The following is a 15,438-nucleotide window of genomic DNA, read 5'->3' as shown; positions in this document are numbered from 1 at the left end:
TTTCATATATTATTAGTAAATTAGGTGTTTTATCCAGGCTGAAAGCGGTCTTATCACAGTCTCTCAAAAATACGGTTTTGTCCACTGTCTCTTTTATTATTATTAAATTTATTGAGGGTGATATTGGTTAATAAAATTATATAGGTTTCAAGTGGACAATTCTATAATACGTCATCTGTATATTGCTTTGTGTGCTCACCACCCAAAGTCACAAAATCTCTTGGCTTAAATTTTTAAAAATAGTCACTTAGTTTGCACTAAGACATTTAAGAAATCTTTGCGTTCTTATCAGTTGTCACTAGATGACAGCAGAGGACATGTGTCATACTCTAGTAGAGGGTTATACTATATGAATAGTCACTGGCTGACTTTGTTGGAATGTTGTTTCCGGCCTAGCCGTGGTTTACTCATTCCCACACCTATTGGATATATATTTTTTTCCCTATGACCCTCGGCCTCATTAAGTTATTAGTGTGTCTTCCAAACATACAGCAGAGGTTACCCTTCTTTGTCAGGGGTCTATTCAAAATGATATAGGACAGAAACCACAGCTGCGAGTACACCTCTTCCATGGGAGTAAAGCATACAGTAGTCCTTGCAGCATTCCACAAAGCCAGGTAGGAGCTAGTTTCTCTGGCTTCTCAAGTATTAGCTCAGGTGTAAAACAATGAGGCTCACATTAGGTAGGTTTGAGAGCCAACCTGGCTTTAAAAATTATGAACCTCAAGAGCAAATAACTCCTGTTAGAGATGACATTTTTTAAAATTTAAGATATTGAAAAATTAGTTTTTCTCTCTTTTGTCCTTTAATTAGTCTTGCTAGGCAGTTATGATTTTTAGTAAACTTCTCTACAAAGAAACTTCAACTGCTTATTTTCTCTGTTATGTGTCTGTTCACTGATTTCTGCTCTTTATTGTTTTCTTTCTTCTATCTTCTTTTGTTTTAATTTGCTTTCTATTTTTCTTAAGGCAGAAGTATAGATTTTAAAATTCTTTTTATAACAGATGTGTTTAAAGCTTTATATTTCCCTCTAAGCCCTGCTTAAGATGTATCCCTTAAGCTGTAAACGTTTATATTACTCAACTTTAAATATTTTCCAAAAATATATTTTTTCCACTTTCCACTATGAGCTCTTCTTTGAACAATTCCTCATTTGAAGCATGTTGCTTAATTTCCAAATATTTGGACTTCAAAAAGTTGTCTTTTGTCATTGATTTCTAGTTTAATTTCACTTTTGTCAAAGCGAATGTTCTGTATGATTTCAGCTCTTTGAAATGTACTTAGAATTGCTTAAAGGCTTAATAAATGGCCAGTCTCCTTGTATATGTGATAAGGATGTATATTCTGAAGTGGTTGGGCATAGTCTTCCACAAATGTTTAAGATGAGAAGGATAATAATGTAATTGAATGTTCTAAATCGTTATCAATATTTTATGTGATTGTTCTATTCATTACCAAAGATGTGCTCATTTCAAATTATGAGTTTGTATTTGTCCTTTTGTCTTTTTAGTTCTGTCGATTTTTGCTTCATATATTCAGTAGGGAAAAAATGACTCATTATATGAGGGATCTTCATTTAGATTAACTGCTGACTTCTCATCACATACTGTGAAGGCCAGCAGGCAATAATATAATATATTCAAAGCAGGCAGTAAAACAACATATCCAAAGTGCTGGAAAAAAAAATTATTAAATAAGGCAATAAAATAACATATCCAAAGTGCTGATAGAAAGAGTATCAACCAAGAATTCTATGTCCATAAAAACCATCTTTTAAAAATGAAGGTAAAATTCAGATGTTCTTCCCAGACAAAGAAAAGCTGATAATTTGTCCCTAGCAGGTCAGACGTATAATAAATATTAAATAAATAAAGAGCACTGCTAAAGGTAACTATATAGGTAAATACAAAATACAGTATAAATATATTTGGTTTATAACTCTTTCCTTCTCCTATGTGATTCCAAAGATAACTGCATAAAGCAATAATTATAAAATTGTGTTGATGGGCTTAAAATAAATGGCTTTATAAAGATGTAATATATATGAAAATAGTAGCACAAATGCATGAAAAGATAATATAGCTATATTGGAGCAAAATACAATTGAAATTAAGTTAGTACTAATAAGAACTAAAATGATTTAAGTTAAAATGTTAATTATAATCCCTAGTGTGATCACTAAGAAAATAACTAAAAAATGACTCAAAAGTATATAGGAATTAAACTGGTAGATGAGAAAATGTCTAACACAAAAGAAGTCAACAACAGAGAAATGAAGAAACAATATATGGAAATGTAGAACAAAGAGTCACATCATGGTAAATGGATATATTAAATATAGTAATGTGGCAGCTCTGGAAATCAGATTCGTCCCTTGCCCGGAGAGTACTATTGTTGGTTAATAAGGACCAACGTCATTGATTCTTTAGTGGCTTTTTCAAACTGTATTTACAAATACTGTATTCCTTGTCATGTGTGATCACTGATGTCTTTGTTCACTACATACATTATCAGCCGGTGATCTGACATAGATTTCCTTAAAAGCCTGGACCCAAGGGGAAAATAAAAGAAAACTGTTCTATCTTGAAAAATTTTTTAGACAGATGCCATGTGGAAATCACTTCTGACTGAATTTTAAATGACCATCTACTGTGCTGTACCTTCATTGAACTGCCACTCAGATCAAAATATAGAACCTTGATTTTTGGAGGACAAAGTCCTTATTGTCCCCCTTGAACCGACAAGCTACACCAGGATATAAACCACTATCCGTATGGCTGGCTGCTGCAGGACTGGGGATGGAGGATGATACTACCATGCCTATGATAGAAATTTACTGGTATTTACTAGCCACTTTCTTTAACAGGCACTCCACTATTTACTGCAAGATTTCTATTAGATTTCAGAGGTCCAAAATAGTTTATTTGTCAGTTCTTGTCATCTCAGTAGTTGTTTTGCTGGTGGGATAGATTTCTGGGGCTTTTTTTGAAAAATAAATGTATTTATTTAAATTAGTTTCAAGTATACAGTACATTGGTTAGCCATCTATAATGTTCATAAAATGATCTTCCCATTTGCTCCCTCCCTCCCCTGGCCCTCCACTTAGCTATCATATTAATGCGAACTGCATTCCCACTGTCATGCTGTCAACTACTAATTTGTACTTCTTTAACCCTTCACTCCATTCTCTCAGCCTCTCAAACCCTCCCCTCTGTCCGTCACCAAATTGTCCACTATATTTGTGAGTCTGTTTTTGATTAGATTGTTCTTTTTGTTCCTTAGATACCACATATAAGTGAAATCATATGGTATTTATCTTTGTCTTATTTCACTCAGCATAATAACCTCTAGGGCTATCCATGTTGCAAATGATAAGATTTCATTTTTTTTTTAATGGCTGAGTAGAATTCCTTTGTATATACGAACCATAATTTCTTTATCAAATCGTCAGTTATTTCATATTTCGGCTATTGTAAATTTTGCTGCCATGAATATTAGAGTGCATAGATCTTTATGAATTGTTGTTTTGGTTTTCTTTGGATAAATACCCAGAAGTGCAATTGGTGGGTCAAAAGGTATATCTATTTAATTTTCTGAGGAACCTCCATACTGTTTTCCATAGCGGCTGTATCAATTTGCAATACCACCAACAATGCATAAGAGTTCCCTTTTCTTGCATCCTCGCCAACACTTGCTGTTTTTTGATGTATTGATAGCCACTCTGACATGTGTGAGGTGATATCTCATTGTGGTTTTAATTTGCATTTCTCTGATGATTAGCAACCTAGAGCATCTTTTCATATGTCTGTTAGCCATCTGTATTTCCTCTTTGGAGAAGTATCTGTTCAGGTCTTCTGCCCATTTTTTAATTGGATTGTTTTGTTGTTGTTGAGTTGTATAAGTTCTTTATAAATTTTGAATATTAACCCCTTATCAGATGTATTATTAGAGAATATCTTCTCTCAAATAGTTGGTTGTCTTTCTGTTTTGTTGATGGTTTCTGTTGCTGTACAAAAACTTTTTAGTTTGATGTAGTCCCATTTATTTTTTCTTTTGTTTCCCTTGCCCGAGGAGATATATCTGAAAAGAAATTCTTGTTAATAATATCACAGAGTTTACTGCCTATGGTTTCTTCTAAAAGTTTTGTGGTTTCGGATCTTACATTTAAATCTTTAATCTATTTCGAGTCTATTCTTGCATACAGTGTAAGAAGATGGTCCAACTTCTTTTTTTTCCATGTATCTGTCCAATTTTCCCAACACTATTTATTGAAAAGACTGTCTTTACTCCATTGTATATTCTTACCTCCTCTGTCATATATTGAGCGTATAGGCATGGATTTATTTCTGGGCTCTCTATTCTGTTCCACTGATCGATATCTGTTTTTATTTTAGTACCATGCTGTTTTGATTACTATAGCCTTGTAGTATAGTTTGATATCAAGCAGTGTGATACCTCTAACTTGTGTTCTTCTTTCTCAAGATTGCCATGGCTATTCAGAGGTTTTTATGGCTCCATCTAAATTTTAGGTTTACTTGTTCTAGCTCTCTGAAAAATGCTATTGGTATTTTGATACAATTTGCATTGAACCTATAGATTGCTTTGGGTAGTATGGCCATTTTAACAATGTTGATTCTTCCTACCCATGAACAGGGTATATGCTTCCATTTCTTTGTATCTTCTTCAATTTTTTTTCAATGAATTTTCTGAGAACAGGTCTTCCATCTTCTTTGTTAATTTTATTCCCAGTACTTTATAGTTCTCAATGCAATTATAAATGGGATTTTCCTAATTTCTCTTTCTGAAAGTTCATCATTGGTGTATAAAAATGCCACTCACTTCTGAATATTTATTTTGTAACCTGCTAATTTACTGAATTCATTGATTGGTTCTAACAGTTTCTTGGTGGCATCTTTATGGTTCTCTCTATACAACATCATGTCATCAGCAAATAATGAGTTTTACTTCTTCCTTTCCAATTCAGATGCCTTTTATATCTCTTTCTTGTCTGATTGCTGTGGCTAAGACTTCCAATACAATGTTGAAGAGTGATGAAAGTGGGCAGTCTTATCTTGTTCTTGATCTTAAGGAAAATGATTTTAGCTTTCCCCTCTTAAGTATGATGTTAATTGTAGGTTTTGTCACATATGGCCTTTATCATGTTGAGGTATGTTCCCTCTATTCCCACTTTGTTGAGAGCTTTTATCATAAATGGATGATGGATTTTGTTGAAAACTTTTTCCGAAATTTATTGATATGATCATATGGTTTTTATCTTTTGATTCGTTAACGTGGTGTGTGTAGCACATTAATTGATTTGCAGATATTGAACCAACCTTGCATCCCAGGAATAAATCCAACTTAATCATGGTATATGATATTTTTAATGTATTGCTGAATTCGGTTTGCTAATATTTTGTTGAGGATTTTTGCATTAATGTTCATAAGAGATATTGGCCTATATTTTGTTTTTGTAATGTCTTTGCCTTGTTTTGGAATCAAGGTAATGGTGGCCTAATAAAAGGAGTTAGGGAGCCTTCCCTCTTCTTGAATTTTTTAGAATAGTTTGAGAAGAACAGGTGATAATTCTTCTTTGAATGTTTGGTAAAATTCAAATATGAAATCATCTGGTCCAGGACTTGTGTTTTTTTTTGGCAAGTTTTTGATTACTGATTCTATTTCATTGGTGGTAATCGGTCGGTTCAGATTTTGTTTCTTCTTGACTCAGTCTTGGGAGATTGTGTTTCTAGGAATGCGTTCATTTCTTCTATATTGTCCAATTTACTGGTGTATAATTGCTCATAGTATTTTCTTATGATCCATTGTATTTCTGTGGAGTCCATGATTATTTCTCCTCTTTTATTTCTAAGTTTATTTATTTGAGTCCTCTTTTTTCCTTGATGAGTCTGGCTAAGGGTCTGTCAAGTTTGTTTATCCTTTCAAAGTACCAGCTCTTGGTTTCATTAATCTTTCATATTGTTTTTCTAGACTCTATTTCATTTATTTCCATTCTGATCTTTATTATTTCCTTCCTTCTATCCACTTTGGGCTTTGTTTGATGTTCTTTTTCTAGTTCTTTTACTTGTAAGGTTAGATTATTTGAACTTTTACTTGTTTCTTGAGTTCCCTCTTAGGACTGCTTTTGCCGTGTCCCATAAATTTTGAGTTGTTGTGTTTTCATTTTCATTTGTCTCTAGTATCTTTTATTTCTTCCTTGATCTCATTAATAACCCATTCATTGTTCAGTAGCATGTTATTTAGCCTCCATGTGTTTGTGTATTTTCCAGTTTTTTTCTTGTAGTTGATTTCTAGTTTCATACCATTGCAATCAGAGAAGACAATTATGATTTCAATCTTCTTAAATTTATTGACTTGTGTCCTAACATGTGGTCTATCCTTGAAAATGTTCCATGCGCGCTTGAGAAGAATGTATATTTTGCTGCTTTGGGGTAAAATGCTCTGAAAATACCTATTAAGTCCTTCTGTTCTAGTCTATCTTTTAGGCCCATTGTTTCCTTGTTGATTCTTTGCCTGGAAGATCTGTCCATTGGTGTCAATGGAGTGTTAGTCTCCTGCTATGAGTGTATTACTATTGATCACTCCTTTAATGTTGGTCAATAACTGCTTTATGTATGTAGGTGCTCCTATGTGGAGTGCGTATACATGTTTACTAAAGTTGTATTATCTTGATTTATCGATCCCTTTATTATTATGCATTTCCTTTTTTATCTCTTATTATAGCCTTTGTTTTAAAGTCTATTTTATCTGATATAAGTATTGCCACTCTGGCTTTTTTTTTTTTTCATTTCCATTTGCGTGAAGTATCTTTTTCCACCACTTTACTTTCAGTCTGAGTGTCATTTGATCCAAAGTGGGACTCTTGGAGACAGCAGGTCTTGTTTTCTTATCCATTTGGTTACGCTATTTCTTTTGATTAGAACGTTTAATCCATTTACATTTAAAGTGATTACCAATAGGTACATTGTTACTGTCATTTTATTATTCATATTTGTTATTTTTCTTTTCTTTTTTTACCCTTTCTCTTTTTACAGAAGACCCTTTAACATTACTCGTAATGCTGGCTTGTTGGTGATTAATTCCTTAACCTTTCTTTCTTTTTTTTTTTGGTCTGGGTGTGCAGCCAGACTAGACTGTATCTCTGCCCCTCCCACTTGTCTCAACTCAGCTTTTTCTTTATATCCTCAGTTGTAGAGAATGTCTTCCACTAGTCTTCAGTTTGTTCTCAAACATAGTTGCTCTATGTTTAACTGTAGTTTTGTGGTGTGCTCATGGGGAGAGGTGAGATTAGGATCTCCCCACTCTGTCATCTTGACCAGAAGTTCAAGTATAGATATTAAGTGTTCAGTATGATCAGCTGGTAATAGTATATCCATGTCACACACATCTATTTCAGGATGGAGAATGTTTGCATCCCCAGTAAAATCCTTGTATTAGTTTGCTAGGGCTGCCATAACAAAGTACTACAGGCTTGGTAGCGTAAACAAATTTGTTTTCACAATCTCAGACACTAGAAGTCTGGTGTCATGGTGTTTATAGGGTTGGTTTCTTCTGAGGCCTCTCTTTGGCCTGTAGATGGACATCTTCCTCCATGCTTTCATATGGTCTTCCCTCTGTATATGTCTTTGTCCCAATTTCCTATTCTTATAAAGATACCAGTCATATCGAATTAGGGTGCAACCCAGTGACCTTATTTTAACAAATTATCTATTTAAAGACACTATCTCCAAGTACAGTCACATTCCAAAGTAATGGGAATTAGGACCTCAACGTGAGTCTGGGGGTGGGGGAGACAACTCAGCCCATAACAATCACTCATGCCCCTTTTCCAGTCAGTCTTTCCCATAAAACAATCACTTTCTGACTTCTATCACTAGTTTTGCCCGGTCTTATCCTTCAAATTAATCAGACATTATATATTTGCATCAGTGTGGTTTCTCCTGCTTAATACAATCCTTTTGTTATTCATCCATGTTGTTGTGCACATCTTTAGCTTACTTCTTTTCACTGCCAAGCAGTAAGCAGTTATATAAATACACCTCAACTTGTTTATCCATTTTTATTGAGCTTCATTAGGGTTATGGCCACCCTTGGACTATTATGAATATAATTGCTGAGAAGATTCTTGTTACAGTCTTTTCGTGGACATATTTTTATTTCTCTTAGGTAAATTCCTATGAATGGATTTTGGAGGACCATTGAGTAGATATATGTTTAACTTGAGATGAAACCACCAAACCATTCTCTAAACTGGTTCACCAGCAACACAAGAGGTCCAGTTTCTCATATACTTATCTACATTTGGTGTTATCACACAATAGCCATACTAGTGGCTATGCAGTAGTGTCTCTTTGAGGCATTTATTACTATTACTCTGATGTTGTGCATCTTTTCATGTGCAATTTGTCCATTCGTATATCTTTTGTGAAATATCTGTTCAAGTCCTTTACTCATTTAAAAAACCATATGGTTCTTTTTGATTTGTTGGTGCTCTTTATATAGTCTGTATACAAGTTCTTCATAAAATTCACATATTACGTTTATCTGGTCTGATTTGCCTATTCAGATTAAGGGTATCTTTTGGTAAACAAAAATCTTAACTTTTGAAAAAGTCCTCTGTTATTGTCTTTAATGTTCCTAAGAAAACTTTGCCTTCCTTGATGTCACAAAGATATCCTCCTAGCTTTTCATCGAGGAGCTTTATGGTTTGGGCTTTTTCTTGTAGGTCTATGATGTACCTCAAAATGTCTGTATAAGACTGAGGTAAATGTTGAGGTTCACTGTTTTCCATTTGAATGTTCTGGTGTAAACGTATTAGTTGAAGACTACTTTTTCTCATTGAATTGTTTTGACTCTTTGGTTGACTATGTATTGTGTGGTCTATTTTAGGACTCTTATTATGTTCCATTGGTTTGTCTATTCTCATGTCGATAATACACTATCTTGTTTATTGTAACATTATGACATATCTTGAAATCTGGTAGTGTTTATGTCTTTCATTTTTTTTTTTTTTTCAAGATTGCCTTGGCTATTTTAGATGCTGTGAATTTACAAATTTTATAACTTGTCAATTTCTTCAAAATATCTTGCTGGGAATTTTGTTAGGGGACACACTGAATCTATAGATCATCAAGTAGAGGTTGGGCATCTTAACAATATGGAGTTGTCCAATATATGAATGTGACACACCTTTCCATTTACAGTCACGTGCTACTAAATGAGGATACGTTACGAGAAATGCATCATTAGGCAATTTTATCATTATGCAAATGTCATAGAGTGCACTTACACAAACCTAGATGGTATAGCCTTCTATACGCCTAGGCTACATGGTATAGCCTTTTGCTTTGTGGGGGCAGAAAAATAATTTTCTCTCTAATCTTCTGGGTTCTTGGCTGAGACATCCCAGTAATAAAAACTAACAGGAAAAAACCAAAAATTTAATAACATGTGTACTTTCTGTATGCATGGGAAAGACCCAGAAAAACTGAGTCACATGCCAAAATGACTGAAGCCACCACCTTACTTAATCCTCAGCTGATTACAAAAGAAGGTGTTAGGGTTGAGAGGAGTCAGTTACAGGAGGTTACAGTAAAAGTACAGTAAACAAGAGTAAGATTGTTATTCAGATTTAAATCCTTGTCTTCTACATTTTTAAGTTTGTAGAAATAAGGCCATCCCCTTCTTCCTGATATAGCAAGAGAGACTCTTACAAATGGAGATTTCCCTTAAAAATGTATGTCTTTTACATAGGGTAACTTCTTGTTTTACAAAGTTTCTTCCATGTCTGCCATTTCTTAAAATTAAGTGGCTTAAAATATTATGTCAAACATACATATTTTGGGGTAACAAATTCTGTTCCCTTACAGCTACCTGGCCACAAACCTGCACATGTTACTGTGCTGAATACTGTTAACAATTATAATACAATGGTATTTGTATAATGCCTTGTGCTACAACATTATGATGGCTGTGTCACATCGCTAGGTGATAAAAAATTTTCAGCTCCATTATAATCTTATGGGACCATCATATATGTAGTCTATTGTTGATCAAAGCATGGTTAAGCAGCATATAACTGCATATAGGTATTTTAAAATTCTCAACGGCACTTTGTTAGCTTTCAGTTTATGGGGCTAACACATATGTCATTAGAGTTGTTCCTAGGGATAAGATTGTTTCATGCTATGGTAGATAGTATTATATACTTGTTTTAAAATGCTCATTAATATAGAATTGCAGTTCATCACCATTACTGAACTTCTATTCTGTGACCTTTCTAATTCACTTTACTGCCCAATTAAATTTTTGGTTTAAAACTGTATAGGATTTTTGTAAATATGCACTATCCCTTTTTCTTACTGTTTTCTGGTGCCTTATTGTACTGACTAGGACTTCTATTGTAATGTTGAATAGTAGGCAAGGATATCTGTCTTATTTCTAATCCTAAGTGGAAGGGATTTAATATTAAACCATTAAGTATGATATCAGCTGTTCTATCTTTATAATGTGTTATAAAGTGGTGGAATTCTTTTGTTTCTGTTTTGGTGGGAATTTTATTCATGAGTGTTCAATTTTGTCAACTTTTTCATTTCTGATTTTTCTCCTTTATGTTAAAGTGAATTATATTGCTGGGATAAACTCCACTTGGTCATGCTATATCATTTATTTTCATTGCTAAGCTTTATTTCCTACTGTTAAGTATTTTTGCACCTGTATTCATAAGACATAAACCTTTTCCTTTCTTGTACTATATTTGTCAGGTTTTGTTACTAAAGTTATACTGGCCTCACAAAAACAAATTGATAAGTTCTTTTCTCTATTTCTTGAGAGTTTGTGTGGAATATCTGATAAAATTCATTTGTGAAATTATCAGGGCTTAGAGTTTTCTTTTTGGAAAGATCTGTGATTACAAATTCAAAACTGTAATAAATATGAAGCTCTTTTTAGATTTTTTCTTCTTATATCAGTTTTGAGAAGTTATGTTTCAAAGGACATTTGTCTATTTCGTCTGAATTGTTTAATTTTTGACATAAAGTTGTCCATGACGTTATTATCTTTAATTAAACTGTGTGGCTTGAAACAAGAGATTTCTGTTTTCTCATTTCTGAAGAACAGAAATCCAAAATCAAGGCTTCCTCTATAGGCTGTGGGAGAGAGAATTCTTCCTTGTCTCTTTCTAGATTCTTGCTGTTGACGATCTTTGACTTCAGGCTGCATTACTTCGGTCTCTGCCTCTGTCTTCACTTGGCCTTCTATTTCCATATCTCTATGTTGCCTTCTTCTAAGGACACCAGTTGCTGGATTTAGGGCTTATCCTGATCTAGTAAGAGTTCCTCATAACTAATTACATATCCAAATAACCTATTTACAAACAAGGTCACATTCTGGAGTTCTGGATGGCCAAGACTTTTTGGGGGAATACTATTCAATTCCATAAATTAGTCTTAGGTGTTTTATCAATTTTGAACGTTTCCAAAACTCACTTTTGATTTTGTTGATTTCCTCTGTGTTAGTTTCCATCAATTTTGAAAAAGTTCTCAGTCAATATCTCTTCAAAAATTTCTTCTGCACCATTCTCTTTATCCTCTCTTTCTGAAACATTACAACTTAATAAGGCCATTTGATTTTCCTTCAAAACATATGTATTCTACTTTTTTTAGTTTCATTTTTTTCTTTTCAATTTTATTTTTATACTTTCAAATGTCCTGTCTTCAAGTTAACAATCTTTTCTTCTATGTGTAGTCATATCATATTCAATTCTTAAATTTTCTTTTTTTCAACATTTCCGTCTCCACTGAAAGTCTCATTCTTTTCATGCCTGTTTTTCACACTTCTTACTAGCTCCTTCAGCATTTTTATCACAGTTATCTAACTTGATGATTGCAATATCTGGGAAATCTCTGAGTTTGCTTCTATTGACTGTTTGCTCTCTGGATCAAATTTTTCTGCTACTTCGCATGTCTTATAACTTCTTACTGCATGCTGGATATTTTGTATAAAAGAAGAGTAGGTATGGAAATAAATAATTTACCTGCAGAAAAACACATGCCTGTTCCTTTGTCAGACTCCTAGAAGGCTGAGTTAATCAGATCTGTAGCTGAGGTGATGCTGCTAGTTTGGTTTGATTCACTTTACCACTTTCTTCAAATATTGTAAGTGAACAAAGTTTTCTTCCAGCAGGGACTGGGATTTGAGCATTGGTGCAATTTTAGTGAAATCTTTGTGCGTTTCAGTTGAGCTGCCAGCTTCCCAAACAGGGGAGATTTCTCTCTGCACTACAATCCAACAGCATATTTTAGAATTTCTGAGGCATGTATTTGCAGTTCTACACAGGCTTTCTAAGTGGGTGAACTCTCAGGTAAACTCTTTCAAATTACCGTGCTTTTGGAGAATAGAGTTGCTTACACTGTTAAGACTCAATGCCTCAGAAAGATCCTTCCTTTGTTCTAGGTCTGTGATATATTTTTATCTTTTTATCTATATCTATTTTTATGTTAAAAAGAACATTCTTTATAAGACTAGCACTCTTAACTGGTTAAAAGAGGCAAGTTGTACACCGTGGATTTACAAAGATACTAATAAGCCAATATTTACTGAACTTCACTTCATAGTGAGTCTGTACAGGACATTGCAGAAGATATAAGAAATGCTGCCTTTCTGTTTCATAAATCCGTCAAGCATTTACAAATTATGACATTATCCTAGAAGTATACAATACAATCTCAGTAACTGTGATGGATAAAAACAAAGTTCCTAAATTATATTAGACCTCTAGTTTGATTTTCTAAAATCCGGTTAATAGTGGACAAGTGCAAGCTCCTTCTACCATCTGATTCTGCCATCTCTTAAAATCTTGTTTTTATCCAATCAATATCTAATTGGTGTAAGGAGAAAAAATTGGGAAAGTACATTTCTGTTTCTCAAAACCTTAATATGAAAATAAATATACATTTCATTTATATTTTACTACCTAAAATTCAATCTTGTGCCTACACTTATTTGAAAGGGAGACTGGGAAATATAGTCTTACTGTGTACCTAGGACAAAAATGAAATAGATTTTCACTATCAGTTCATAGCATCTGCTGATTTATCAATATAAAATCTCTTATTCTTAAAGATAAACATTCAACACAAAAATGTTAATTGAATTAAAAAGGAATGCCTTATATTTTCATCCAATCTACTGTATCTGACAGTGGAGGCAAAGCATATTTTGGGAATATAGTTGTCTGCCATTACTTCAGAATTAAGGTGAGGGACAGATACACATTCAAAATTTCTATTTCTTTAAACTTATTAATATTAACAGCCTATGTTATTTCAAAGGGTAAAAGTTAAATAATGGAATTAAAATACTATCCAAGTAATATATTTGTCTTAAAATAATTTCTTTATTGTGTTAGTCTAGATCCTTAAACTTAATATCCTAGTATTGACATAAAAGTGCATCTTCTTCCCTGTGCCACCCCTCCCACACATATAATTTATAATTTTATGAATTCCGATTCTATCATTTTCCCCTCACCACACTGCGGTCCTTCATAACTTGAATAGTTTCCTTGAGATATGGCAATCAGGACTGAATGCTATTTTCCAGGTGTGGTTGCACCATGTTTTTCAGAGGCATAAAATTTTTTTATAGTTTATATACATATTTTTTTTTCTAGTGATGCCAGGTTTCAATCAATCAATGTTTAATAAAATGTCTCCCAAGTTCACTGCTGCTTGATATAAAAGTAAACAATATTTTATTCCATTTTCTGTCTTATTAGTCTAGGAGTCTTCGGAAATATTATTTACAATCCTGTTCTAGCAACTTATTCATAATTAAACTCTCTGGTTCTATCATATAATCATTTCCCATTAAACTGCTCCGTCTTTCAATTTATATTTGTTCTCACCATCTTTTCTTCTGGCTGTAGAACTATTTCTTAAAAAGATAAACCTTGTTAAATTTCTTCAAGAATCTTTTTGCAAGCCAGTTTGTCACTGGGCACCTTCCAGGTGAGCGTTTTCTTCTTCTGAATTTTATCTGGGGTCTGCAAACCATTCTTTTTCGGTACAAGTAGAAATCCAAGTAGAAGCTTTCCAGTCACTTGCATGACCAGAGGAAGAGAGAAATTGTTTGGGTGGATGTATGTATCACAATTATTTTGTACCTAGTTTTTTTGGATTGCTAATTTTGTCCTTTAGAATTTGGGTTCTACAAAGAACACATCCCATTAAAAAGGCTCAATATTTGCTCAAGGCTAGTTTTACAAAACTATAATTTGCTATAAAGAAAAATCTAAAAATCTCTTGAATGCGGTTTAGGGTGACTTCTATATTAATCATATTCACTGTTATTCAAAAACTTCTTAGTCTTGTGCATGAACACTAACCATTGTTTTATGTAAAATATAATTGGAGTAAATTTAACTACAGCTTCTTTTCTCATTTGTGATTAAAATCTCATACCAGAGATTAAGCTTCTCGAAATTACTGCAAGTATGCGTGACAGACCAGTTAGTCAGCATAATATCTGGCCTTGTGGCAGGAATCAAATTAATACCTAGGCATACTCTTGCGCAAAACTTAAGCAATGACAGGGCTCACATCAATTCAGGCCTGCTTCTCTTTATAGGTGAATTCCAGAAGAAAAACAATTTATAAAGACTGTAAGGAACGTATTAATATGGTAAAACTATTATTACTTCAAAACCGAATTTGAAGGAGTTGCTGAACAATGCTGATTATTCGATGTCCTAGAAAATGTCTCTCATCGAAGTGCTCAAACAAAAGTTTTACAATGATTTCTAAAACTGAAATGTTGAGTTTTGCAGACTGCTTGGTGTACTTCTCGTGGTTCTCTTAAATAAAGTAGAAAAAAAAAATCTACAGTGTCATAGTCCTTTGGTTTTATTTTCTGGGATAAAAAGAAGTATAAGCATAAATGGTTTTGCACGGTCCTCTTGAAGATATCCTTTAAAATAACTTATCAAATGGCTTAATTCATGTCTACTGATTATCAGAATCCATCAATGTCACTGTCAGCCTTGATTAACTGGTAAAAAATTTTGGAGAATAAGTAACTTTTATGAATATTTTCCCAATCCCTGAGACAAATAATCATCACAGAAATATTTATCCTTTCATCATAAATCTCTGGTAAGTAGCCGTGTTCGTTCATTGTTAATAGGGCAAGGAGAAGTGTCATAGAGGGTTAATCCGTGTAAATTGGTTTCCACCCGTAAAGAAATTTTCTGGAACAGAAAAAAAAATTATATATAGAAGTTTGCTCCTTAGAGACAGATCACATCTTCAATTCTTCAGTATGTTCTGAGGAATATATTTTGGGATTAGGAATGTAAATCAATTCTACTGAGTAGCAAGAGTGAGACAGTTTCTGCTGTACTGCCAAAGGTATCCTCTGTGT

General features: G+C 33.5%; 1 protein-coding gene across 6 annotated transcripts in view; it reads right to left on the bottom strand.

Moving 5' to 3' along the window:
* The window catches only part of DRAM2 (DNA damage regulated autophagy modulator 2), a 38,523-nt gene that overhangs the window by 6,602 nt on the left and 16,483 nt on the right, over nucleotides 1-15,438 (bottom strand). For 5 of the 6 annotated variants that reach the window (XM_016155565.2, XM_016155566.2, XM_016155567.2 and 2 more), the window contains one exon: nucleotides 12,585-15,265. The exons of the other annotated variant lie outside the window; for it this stretch is intronic. In XM_016155565.2, coding sequence (XP_016011051.1) covers nucleotides 15,158-15,265 — 108 coding nt within the window. In that variant the 3' untranslated portion in view covers nucleotides 12,585-15,157. Of the gene's footprint in view, nucleotides 1-12,584; nucleotides 15,266-15,438 lie in introns of those variants that run through there. 6 annotated transcript variants of the gene reach the window in all.

This window comes from Rousettus aegyptiacus, unplaced genomic scaffold, assembly GCF_014176215.1.
Source record: "Rousettus aegyptiacus isolate mRouAeg1 unplaced genomic scaffold, mRouAeg1.p scaffold_m13_p_17, whole genome shotgun sequence".
Taxonomy (NCBI): Eukaryota; Metazoa; Chordata; class Mammalia; order Chiroptera; family Pteropodidae; genus Rousettus; species Rousettus aegyptiacus.
The sequence above is the reverse complement of the archived record's forward strand: the minus strand, read 5'-3'. Positions and strand labels throughout refer to the sequence as shown.